General features: G+C 36.4%; 1 protein-coding gene across 1 annotated transcript; it reads right to left on the reverse strand.

Moving 5' to 3' along the window:
* Positions 1-307: 307 nt before the first annotated feature.
* Positions 308-8,355, reverse strand: LOC139719440 (ATPase GET3-like). Its single transcript, XM_071630854.1, has 5 exons — positions 8,226-8,355; positions 2,830-3,035; positions 2,187-2,277; positions 1,060-1,210; positions 308-439 (listed from the first exon to the last, which is right to left on the reverse strand). The coding sequence occupies exons 1-5, from the start codon at positions 8,351-8,353 to the stop codon at positions 308-310; spliced, it is 708 nt and encodes a 235-aa protein (XP_071486955.1). The 5' UTR covers positions 8,354-8,355.
* Positions 8,356-12,708: the final 4,353 nt, after the last annotated feature.

The raw sequence follows: 12,708 nt of genomic DNA on the forward strand, positions 1-12,708 counted from the left end.
TTTTTTCTCTCCAAATCTTGCCAATGTAATTACTTTATTTTATAAAGATATTATACAGAAACAGCATAATGGATATATATATGTTTAGGCTGTGTGACAAGGGTCAAACAACGCGCTTAACATCATTTCAAATTGCTTTGTCATGTTATTTGTAATACACTACCACTGTATGGGAAACAAAAATATATACACTGTATGAAAATACTGTTTCATGGCACCATAATATGATTCTTTGCTTGAATTGATCATAACAGTAAAAGAAATATTCATCACTTGTTTCTGATGATTTCAAGCAACTATTCTGGGGCTAGAAGAGACAGGCCATACTCACCGGGTCTTTGAAAGCCTCGTTAACACTCCTGATAACTGGAACAGTATCCTCAAGTTTGGATAGCATGTCAGTGGCATTGAACTCACCCATACCAAGCAGACCACCAATCTGCACAACATTGAACAAATATGAACGAAAAAGATGTAACATGATGAACTGGCCTAGGGATAAGCTGATATTGTTCAAAATGAAATGAATTACCGGGGGCAATTAATTAATTACTGGAAGAGGTAATCCATGTGATTTGTAGAAGCCACAATGTATTTTCTTAGAATGAATAAAATAAATGGAAAGAAAAAAGGTCAAAATTTTGATGGTTGAGAACTTCTATGTTTGACTCTTTATTTCAATATAAAAACCATGTTCATCTCATCTATTTGTGCTAATTTTTTCCCCTTCCTCTCCAATTAATTTTGTCAACATTGATTTACCTTTGAGACAGCAAGCTTTCATCTTTTAAGAGAATTTCTTAAAATATTACTGAATTGTCAAAACATAGTTTTATGTTGCTTTGCAGGACACTAGGACCTTTGATGCCATGGTCAAATAATCTATTCACTATAATATCTTTGCTGTCTACACTATGTAATAATCTATTCACTTTATTTTTGCTGTATATGTATAGTCAGTGTACCTCACAACTTTCTCAAGTTACCATGGTAACAGATGAAAGATGAGATAGATGGAATGATGTGCTAGGATGAAGGAATGGTGCTCTACTCACTCACCTGCTGAATGAATGGGTTAAACTGAGCCTTGAGTTTGAGCAGCTTGCTGAGTCCCTTCTCAGCCAGAGAGGGAAATGACAAGAGTCTTAAGGTGTGTCCAGTGGGGGCTGTGTCAAAGACTACCACTGAGAAGTTCATGTTCTTCACCAATCTGGGAGGAATGCAAGATGGTTAGCAGGTGAGCTCTGAATGCAAGCATGCAAAAATATCCACCAGTACCTTTCAGCATCACCTACCAGCAATTACTTAGACTTTACTCATAACCATGTTTTATTGCCTGCACTTCCTATTCAAATGCAAAATATGGTTTTCTTCATCGATTGTTCAATTTAAGTTTGCTGTGAATGTGAATGGGGATTCTTAAGTTCTAGTTTAAATTTGATATTATGTAATTACAAATTAATAAACTAAATCATTGCAAATTGGTACCTGATCAGACAAATATATTGTGTCTAATACTAACTTATTGTTTCTAAAGAAAAATACATTGTGCATTTGTGTTGGAAGCCAAATATATTTGTCCTTTACAGTTGGTAAATATGCAATTTACAGAATATTTTATGCAACATGACCACCACAGGAAAAAACAAACAAAACACACACACAATAAAACAAAACAAAATCTGTTTCACAAGTTCTGAACAGTGATAGAGACAAGAACTTTCTAGTCTAGTATTAAAGAATATTTGCTTAAAATGAGTATATGTACTCTGAAACACGCCAGAGTTGGGATTACGAATCAAAATAAAAACATCTATTTCTTAGATAATCCATTCTGTAAATAAGAGTCTTTTACGCATTAGTACAGTACATACTGTAATTCTGTATGTTTGTTTGTCAGATAGAAATGAAGTTTTGCAGCTTTTTTTTTTCTTTTTGGTAATTAACCTGCTTAAGATGGGTTGATTTTGCTACAACATGCATTTCAAATAGACACTTGCCCAAGTATACTTGGGACTCATCCTCAATGGGTTAAAAAATACACTAAGACATACAAAAATCTGTGCTATGTTTCTCATTTTGTGCACACTGTTATCAAGAGGTCTTCATAACCAATGGTGATTGCTTACCACAGGATGGACAAGCACAATCAATGATGGAAAAAATACTTTGATGTATCAACTCACTTCATGACTTCAGCAAAACTGACAGCTTCATCAATTCCTGGAAAGGCCCCGAGTAGCTCCTGCATGACATGTTTTCCCACAGACAGAGGATCTACAGAAGGTATGAATGCCAGAAGAGGACTCGGTTAGTTTGATTCTCATGAGTCTGAGAGTCATATTCAACAAACATTATCTTCATTACAACTTTTTACAGTATGAATGCTTGCATATACAGTGTATATCTCAAATATGATGTAGTGATAGTCAACTGAAAAAGCAACTGAAGCAACAGCATGATATCTGATAAAATGAATCGAGAACTTACTCTAAACTGAATCATGTTTCAAATTAAATCACAAACTCTACTTTGTAATACCTCCTTTCCCTTGTTATGTTTTGCTCACATTTTCACATAATAAGAGTTGAGCATAGAATGTAGGTTAAATTGACACCATCAAGTAAACATCAGCTAAAGAAGTTTTGATTGCTGAACTCATGGCCACACTGTGGTACAAATTTTAGATGATATAAACTTTGCATAATTATTCTTTATTTCTTTTTTTTTGTAAGGCCTCTGCCTTTACAAATGTCATACAAGACGCATACAGAATAAGACTGTTGAAAATATGTTTACAGTAATATATGACGAAAGGACCAAACATACTATCTTCGTCAAAGTAGTCATCAGGGAGGTCACCAATTCCCAGGTTTGGGTCAATCTCCATGGCAAAGAGGTTCTGGAAACCAGTGACCCTGGTAGGGACCTTGGAGAACTTCTGGTCAAAGGCATCTGAAATGTTATGGGCGGGGTCTGTGGAGATGATGAGGACAGTCTCCCTGTGTTTGGAGAGTTGGACCGCCAAGCTGCAGCTAAAAGAATGTCAAGTACAGGGAGCATGGTTCACACTGTGATCTTTGAGAAACTCCATGTCATATGAAAGAAAACACTATCCTTTCAACACTTAAACACCTGAAAAGTTGTTCTTTGGAATAGATAGCATGTCTGATTAGTGTAGACTTGGTATACCCAGATTATTGTTTACATACTCCCAAAGTTAACCAAAGTGGCAAAATCTATGCAAAGTGTATTTCCAGATTCTTCTTCTGGTTAAGTATGCCTCCTTCAATAAGCTGAAGATTCTTGTAGACTGTGTTATTTACATTATAATACAGTTATTTACAGATATTTACAAGCACATAGGCCCTAGCAAATATGAAGAACAAAGACTAGCCACTGTGATGTGATCAACCATTAGTCAGTTTCGGAATGCTCCCACAGATGGCCCTGTAACAATTTCCGAGGACAGGGAATTTCAGTGCCGGTACTTAACTGTTCTCATAGACCACCATAACCAACAATCCAAATGTCATTGATACTTTACCCCTTTGCTTATAAAATCAAATTTTTGACACAAATAAAACATTCAGAGTTGTCATTGATTATCATTTACATCAATCTGTTACAAGATCATGGAACTTGTTTTGATTTTTACCATGACTACCACATTATTTGAAACTCCCACAAGGACAATGCTTACAGTCAAAACATCATTACAAGGGTCAGTCCATGTCAAATCATCCAGTGCTTGTCACCCGACCCCCTCCGATTTTCTTTAAAATCGCACCAAATGTTTCCCAAAGTGTCTGACGGAATATCCCAAAATATTTTGCCCCAAGGTCAATTGGTTGCTAAGATACAGCCTCACATAGCAACCAATGCGCATTCCAAAATATTAGTTAAAAGAAAATTATGCATTTTTGATTGATTGTGGTAGCATGGATATTTATGCAAAAGTGTTCATTATCTGCAAATTGGGAGAACTTTATAGTCTTTGCAAGAAAAAGTGACTGTGACGCGAAATTGACTTTTCGTTAACGTGCACAAGGTCACGGAAAATGGTGTTAAATGTTAATTTCGAAAATTTTAATGCATATTTAGGGGCTAATATCTTCCACATTTCATCACCTTAGGTTCTAAAATATTATGCTGCTGAAGGCTTTGACTTGGTCAGTAATTTTGAAAAAAATCAGCGGATTCGTGCCCACCGTTTTTACGGAGAGCGCCCTCAAAGTTGACAAAAATGAAAAATGTGCCAAATTCAAGGTCACGGATCACCCTTCGTCCCACCTAGGAATGGCATCAATTTTTTTGTATTGATAGACATTTACCTATATTATCTTGGGTTACCAAAGAAATTTTGCTACTGAAATGTTCAATGGCAAATTTACCCCACTGAAAATGGTCGTAAACGGCCAAAGTCCCATGTAATATCACATATTGGGTTTAGAGGACATTTCAAATGCCCATGCTTTCAAGATGAAAAGCCCTAGCCCTGTGATATTTGCAGTAGGGGCAGTCTGTTACACATATTTTAGTAATATATACCACAAAACACTTTTATTAAATTATAATGACCTTGAAATTTAATCCAAAATTTGAGAAAAACAATAAGTCGCTCCATTTTCCTCATTGCACTGCATGTAATATGTGTTTTGAAAGACTTTTCACAGAGCAATATTTCAAGAATTATGAAAGCTGACTGCCTAACATATTAAGGTTCTAAACTATTTGTGCTCTTCTTTCAGATTTGGTGTCAATTTGATCATGAATGTTATACCCTTGACCTTGAAGTGCTTCTAAAAATAGCTGTAAATTTGTTAACTACAAATTACACACAGACAGGTGTTTTATGGCATGATATACTTGTGATTCTTTCACAAACACAAAAGCTTTTAATAGTGTGAATGTTATATACTGGAATAAATCTATAGGTTCTTGCAAGATATGTTACAATAAATTACTTTGTTCTGACAATGACCCTCAATTTCAGTCACAAAAGCGGACAGTAATATTTTGTGATTTTGTGTGCATTTCCTATGGAAAACAGTGCTTTGTGGTGAAACTCATAAAAACTTGACTATTTTTACTATTTATCACTTTGATTGATTAATTCTATTCAAATTATGGTAGAAAAAGTGGGCTGTGACAATTTCCAATAAAGAAAAAAACATGAATGCTGTAGAAAATAAAAAACAAAGAAATACATAACAAATATCCCAAAAACAAGAAAATACATAAGAATGGAAATGATTTTGGATGTTGTCATAAGTTACAGTACAAATCCCCCCAAAAAGATTACTCTCAGTGCTTTTAATGTGCGTTTCACAGGCTAGAAAAAGAATCATTCTTACGTGTTGGGCGCAATGTCCATAATCAACTATTATTATGTACTTTTTGTATGGGCAGGAATAGGCATTTCTCCTGATTTTGAAGGTGATAAATTCAGGGTCACTGTCAGAATAAAGTAATTAATTGTAACATATCTTGCAAGAACCTATAGATTTATTCCAGTATATAACATTTACGCCATAAAAACTTTTGTGCTTGTGAAAGAATCACTAGTATGTTATGCCATAAAACACCTGTTGTGTGTGTAATTTGTAGTTAACAAATTTACAGCTATTTTTAGAAGCACTTCAAGGTCAAGGGTATAATATTCATGATCAAATTGACACTAAATCTGAAAGAAGAGCACAAATAGTTTAGAACCTTAATATGTTAGGCTGTCAGCTTTCATAATTCTTGAAATATTGCTCTGTGAAAAGTCTTTCAAAACACATATTACATGCAGTGCAATGAGGAAAATGGAGCGACTTATTGTTTTTCTCAAATTTTGGATTAAATTTCAAGGTCATTATAATGTAATAAAAGTGTTTTGTGGTATATATTACTAAAATATGTATAACAGACTGCCCCTACTGCAAATATCACAGGGCTAGGGCTTTTCATCTTGAAAGCGTGGACATTTGAAATGTCCTCTAAACCCAATATGTGATATCACATGGGAATTTGGCCGTTTACGACCATTTTCAGTGGGGTAAATTTACCATTGAACATTTCGGTAGCAAAATTTCTTTGGTAACCCAAGGTAATATAGGTAAATGTCTATCAATACAAAAAAATTGATGCCATTCCTAGGTGGGACGAAGGGTGATCTGTGACCTTGAATTTGGTACATTTTTCATTTTTGTCAACTTTGAGGGCGCTCTCCGTAAAAACGGTGGGCAAGAATTCGCTGATTTTTTTCAAAATTACTGACCAAGTCAAAGCCTTCAACAGCATAATATTTTAGAACCTAAGGTGATGAAATGTGGAAGATATTAGCCTCTAAATATGCACTAAAATTTTCGAAATTAACATTTAACGCCATTTTCGGTGACCTCGTGCACGTTAACGAAAAGTCAATTTCGCGTCACAGTCACTTTTTCTTGCAAAGACTATAAAGTTCTCCCAATTTCCAGATAATGAACACTTTTGCATAAATATCCATGCTACCACAATCAATCAAAAATGCATAATTTTCTTTTAACTAATATTTTGGAATGCGCATCGGTTGCTATGTGAGGCTGTATCTTAGCAACCAATTGACCTTGGGGCAAAATATTTTGGGATTTTCCGTCAGACACTTTGGGGAACATTTGGTGCGATTTTAAAGAAAATCGGAGGGGGTCGGGTGACAACTTTTCTGAAAATTGGATGATTTGACGTGGATTGACCCACAATAGTATACATGTATCTACATTTTGTTTCCTTATGCAGGGCTGCACACCAACCCATTTTTTTCTACTGGTCCGACCTGTTTGTCGGACCAGTAGGTTTGTCGGACCAGTAGGTACCCAGTTTTTCCATATTTTACTGGTCTATTGCTGAAAAAGTTACTAGTCTCAGATACTCCAACTCTCCCGCTTTCGACGGGAGATCTCCCGCCGAAAGCCCATTTTTGCAAAATCTCCCGTTCTCCCGTTTGAGATCTAATTTCTCCCGCCCTGGCTCTGTGTCTCCCGCTTGAAATTATTTCTTACTTAGTGTCAACGTAAGTTGAAAAATAAGCCTTAGATAGCACGAGAGAGCATCTAGAACCCTAGAACTTCGCGCTTCCCGCACAATCAAGTTAGAGTCTCCCATTCGCTAGGGGTTTCAGGCGGGAGAATCTCCAGATCAGAAGGTTCTTGGGGTTGGAGTGTCTGTAGTCTGACAGTGATTTTTACTGGTCAGGGACCTTAGACCAGTGCCAGTGTGCAGCCTTGCCTTGTAACATTACTTCTCTCTGCCTGCATTCAAACATCACTCGTGTGAAGCAAGAATTAATACAAATACAGCAAATTTTGTTGCAAGTCCCTGATTTACACAAGGGATGGTTTACACAACTAAATGAGTGTGTATTAGAATTATGGTTAGGTTTTTGTAGTTAGCGAATGTAAGCACAGACCTTATACTTACATGAGGAAGATGATGAAGTTTGTTTTATCTGTGACATTGTCAGGTCAAATTTGTTTATTGCCACAGTTTAAGTAAACATGTTTTATTCAGTGAAAATAAATGAATTGATATGAATGAATGAAAATGTATTTTTCAGTGGAGGATTTTATATCAAACTCTTTCCAATGCAAGAAAGTTATGTACAACATGTAGTAACTTCAAAATTAATTTAAGAAATCCTGTGGTAAAGAACTCCTTCCTTAAGTTTTAGGCATACTGTCTACAAAAGATGAAGAAGCTAGCTGTGACCTGTGTGATAACAATACACAGCCCCGTTGCGTAGTGTTGGATAGTGTTAGCATGTGATGTGGTTAGTGTCACTGCTATAAGTAACCCCGGCGCAGGGCACTGTTAACCAGTCGGGCTACTACTACCACAGTATACCGGTAGACGCTCCGATGTCGTTATAGGAAGAGGTTCTAAAAAGCCTTTCTTGCTTTGCCGTTACTTCCATTCCATTCATACCACTACTGTCACTACATCTGCCGTCTGTCTCATACTATCAGCAGTGTTCGATAGGCCTAACTGCGACCAGCCCCATACGCAGGATGGGGCTGGTCGCACTACTACATGGTAAACAAGACCCACTGCATGCATGGGTGTATGGCAAAGTCCAACACTACAGTGCAGCAATGCAGATGCTGTCGCGTGCATCAGCATAAACCGGTCGACTGACATCAACATGGGTGTACTGGTTACTGCCAGCTTACATTCGACAAATCATGTAAATTATCTTGTACCTGCATGTCGTCTTCCCAACTCCTCCTTTTCCACCAACGAAAACCCATTTCAGAGATTTCTGCTCGATGATATTGCGGATCGAAGGCTCAAGTGGCTCAAAGTCGTCATCAACCATGGAAGTCGCCATATTGGTTTATTACTCAGCTTTTAGTACATGACGACCCAAACCAAAGACCAATCAATGAGCGTCACGTGATGAATGCAAAAAACAATAACAATAACAACAACAAAAGAAGACAAAATATCGTGACGTGTACACATGAGCGTAGAACTTGTTTTTGTTGTTATTTTGTTTGCCCTGCATAACGTCGGTTTGTTTTGTTGTCCAAGAAAGTACATGTATATAAATAAACATCTACATAATTCTTCATTATCTACATAATTCTTTGGTTGAGATGGGGCTTCAGGTTCCAATGTTATTTCTTATGATTTTTTTTCTTTTTAGATAATGAGAAACCTCCTATGAAAATGTGAAAGAGCATGAAATTCTATGAGGAATTCGAAGTTTACTTGATGAAAATTGGTTTTGAAATGGCTGCGATATTCAAAATAAAGCGACCCTAGTAAAAGGTGGGACCCTCTTTTTATTACGCTCGCTTTGTTTTACTTTGTTTTTTGATATCTCAGCCATTTCAAAGCTGATTTTCAAAACATAAAGTTTGAATTTCTCTAAGAATTTTATTGTATGCTTTTTATCATTTGATAAAATTGTTTCTCGAGTATCTCGTAAGAAAGAATCCACACCTCAACCAAAACTATGTCATCCCTGATGTTTTACGATCTGGACTACGCATGAATAAGGGTAGAGTTACTGAACAGACACTCTCAAGTCTAAGTATAGTACTTTGTTTAAAAAAAAAAAATGTGTCCTCTATTGACTGGTTGAAAAAGTTTCTCGTGATTATTTGTATTTTCAACTATTTCAGAATGATGGCATGTTTGACAAACGTGCGAGGTACTAGGCGAGCTCGCCTAGTACCTCCTTGGTTTGACACTCGATGGTATACTATTTAATTGGACCATGACTCGGACATCGCTTTTAGTGACGATTTTTTTTTCTTCAAATAATACGTACTATTTGATTGTAAAATAATGCCACAAAGCAAGTGCAACAACGCGCTGCTTCGTTCGGTGACTTTCTGAAAAACAATATGTCACCATGGAGGTATTGTTCTAATAGTAGTTCCATGTTCATACTGTGCACATTATAGAAATCGCCACAGTAGACCAAATTAAGTATATCGGAATATGGCCAGCTAACCTCAATAGGAGCCTATAGCGGTTCTGCGATGTAAGGATGAAGAACTTGACGGAATTCGGAAGTCGGGACCTATACGATTGAAAGTTAGTTCAGTAATTTCAACCCTCAAAATCCATGTTGATCAATGTCAGGATGCTATATAATACTCTATAATGTCTCGTTGAGAAAATCAATCGCTTTCGTGGCTTTTGGCGACAATTCAGGTGTCTAATCGACTACTGTACACGGGCTTTAAAGGGATAATACAGTATTGGTGGAGATGAGAATTGGGCTTTTAACTTTTTGTGAGATACCAAGAAAACACTTATGATATAGTACAGAACATACCATTTTAAGAGGAATTCAAAGTTTATTTGATGACAATCAGGTTTGGAATGACAAAAATATCCAAAAACAATGTAAAACAAAGCGATCGTTATAAAGTGTGGGTCCCACACTTTATTAGAATCGCTCTTTTTTGGATATCTCAGCCATTTCAAAACCAATTTTCATCAAATAAACGTTGAATTCCTCATAGAATTACATGCTCTTTCATATTTCATTTGAGGTTTCTCATTATCTCACCAAAAATGTTAGAAACCTGAAATTAGGTGTCAACCAAAACTGTACGGTCCCTTTAAGTTATACCCACATCTCACTGTATATGCCACAGTTCCCTTGAGGTGCTCAAATTTATTTGATATCTATACATTCTTGTTCCCTTATTTTGGCGATACACTGATTACTGCCAGGATGCAAAGAATACCTGCATGATCGACCTAAACACACACACACAAACACACACACACACACACACACACACACACACACATATATATATATATGTATATATATATATATATATATATATATATATACATATATATATATATATATATATATATACATATATATATATATATATATATATATAGATAGATTCACAACAGTAGGTCAATATAAAAACTCCGTTAGAGACGTAAATTTGACGAATTTTCGCCCATAGGGCTTTGTCAAGTCAATACATTTAATCATTTAATCATTTAAATGTATTGACTTGACAAAGCCCTATGGGCGAAAATTCGTCAAAGTTACGTCCACGGAGTTGTTATATTGACTATATACTGTTTTGAATCTATACTTTCTTAGGACTCCGAGCAGAAACTATAAATTGCTGTTATTCATATATGTATACATATGTATATATAACATGTTTTCACTATCCCATTTGTTTCTGGTCATCGGTTTTCCCTTTATTTATTTCATACATATATATATATATATATATATATATATATATATATATATATATATACCTATATATATCTTGAGTTGGAGACTTAGGCATATATAATTATTGTGTTTCTTTTTGCATTGCTGCAAATCCCATGGCATGTTTAAGGCCACGTGAGCAGAGTCTGAGCGGCCCGATAATAATTAATACTGAGCAAGAGAATTGTGATAATACGATGGCGGCAGGTGTGAATATTCTCAAACTGTCCCGTGACTATACACACACAAAATTATCTCTGCTGCTCTCGTGGACTTGTACAATGATAAACAGACATGCCGAAGTGCAGGCCATTGTACCGCGCTCGAGGTGACACGATCCGAGTCTCTTGTTGCTGCTGCTTTTAGTCCCCTCCTCCTCCAGTCCTGCGTCAACTTCTTTCTTTTTCCGCCTTCTCCCAGCCATCCTCTCCTTTTCCTCCTCCTCCTCCTCCTCATGATCATGATCATCATCATGTCTGATTCTTCCTCATCTTCTCTTCTCTTTCTGCTTCTTCTGCTACTATACTCGAACTTTCTGCTTCTCGTCAGCATCTTTCTCATGTATTTTATTTCATTTTATTAGAGCTGTTCTGCTGGCGGTCCTATATGGAAGTTCATTTCTTCTCGTTTGTTTTATTTTAAAGGTTTAAAATTATCATGGTGACGGTAATGATGAAAGTGACGATGATGAATATGATAGTGATATCTACAAAAACTATATATTTATGTCAGTTTTAATCACAGTTTAATATTGGTCAGTTTAGTCACAGTCAAAGCGGAGGATCGCTACCACGACTTGGATTTTAGTTGTGATGAACATGATGAAGCAGCACTTTTTATACAATCTATTATATTTTGATAACATGGCTGTGACTGACAGATTACGTAATGAAGTATATGGCTTGCCTTAAAGCAGGGCTCCACACTAACTTTTTTGTTTGGTGGTCCGATGGGGCCACCAAAATCATCAATTTCAAATTTTTGGTGGCCCGAGAGAAAAATTTGGTGGCCCGAAAAAACAATAAAAAACATTAAAAGTCTTTTTTTGATGAGTCAAATAATTAAGTTTTATCATAGTAAGAATTGGAAGTTGGACATATCTACTCATAAATAAACCTCCACAAACTCGCAACACTCACTCTCAGGCACTCGTTCAGTCCTTTTCATCCATCCTTTAAATATTTAACTGCTAATTTTCGACACAAAAAGTTACGAATTTATTGACATGCTTTTCAAGGCGGGCCACCAAATTTGCCCTTTTGGGAAATTTGGTGGCCCGACTTTCATTTTTGGTGGCCCCGGGCCACCGGGCCACCATTAGTGTCGAACCCTGCTTAAAGTGACTATGATATCAAATTCAAGCGCTTTTATCAATAGGACGCATGAGTATGTGTGTATTATTGTGTCTCTTGTTTGTTCCATAAGTTCTTTTATATAAGGTACAATTTATCTGTTGTTGTTGTTGTTGTTGTTGTTCATTTTCCATCTGTGAAGATGGCTGGATAGCCCATATTCAGCTACACTAAGCTGGTCTTCCATGGGGTCCAGTTGGATGTGGGGTGGGACCACTTCACCGGGTTAGACACCCTGCTCTTTGCGATGAATGAATGGATGAAGCGGGATCTTTTACGTGCATGAGCTGTGACTCTCTCATACACGGGACCTCCATTTTATGTCCTATCCGAGGGACAAAAACACAAACAAAAATAATTCACACCCTCATCACATACACGACTCAATTTTTTCATTGAATACATCGCAGTGATATTAGTCCTCTTTTTTATTTTCTATACAAGTCAGACATGTGCAACTAATTGGGGGAAACCGACGGACACATTACGTATAAAAAGGTGACGAAACAACGAAATGTATGCAGGTACCGTACGTGTGTAAACCTAGCTGTTGAGGTCTCTATTGTCGCGTCATGAACATTTCTTTATCAAGTATATAGGCTCCTGTATGTGTTTCTT

The sequence above is a fragment of the Diadema antillarum genome, unplaced genomic scaffold, assembly GCF_040938485.1.
Source record: "Diadema antillarum isolate AM-2024a unplaced genomic scaffold, OU_Dant_1.0 scf00000110, whole genome shotgun sequence".
In the NCBI taxonomy this organism is placed as follows: domain Eukaryota; kingdom Metazoa; phylum Echinodermata; class Echinoidea; order Diadematoida; family Diadematidae; genus Diadema; species Diadema antillarum.

Coding starts and splice junctions, on each gene's coding strand:
- LOC139719440 (XM_071630854.1), bottom strand. CDS start 8,353: ATGGCGACTTCCATGGTTGATGACGACTTTGAGCCACTTGAGCCTTCG. Junction 3,036..8,225: donor GTTGGGAAGACGACATGCAG/GTACAAGATAAT, acceptor ACATTCTTTTAG/CTGCAGCTTGGCGGTCCAAC. Junction 440..1,059: donor TTAACCCATTCATTCAGCAG/GTGAGTGAGTAG, acceptor AATGTTGTGCAG/ATTGGTGGTCTGCTTGGTAT.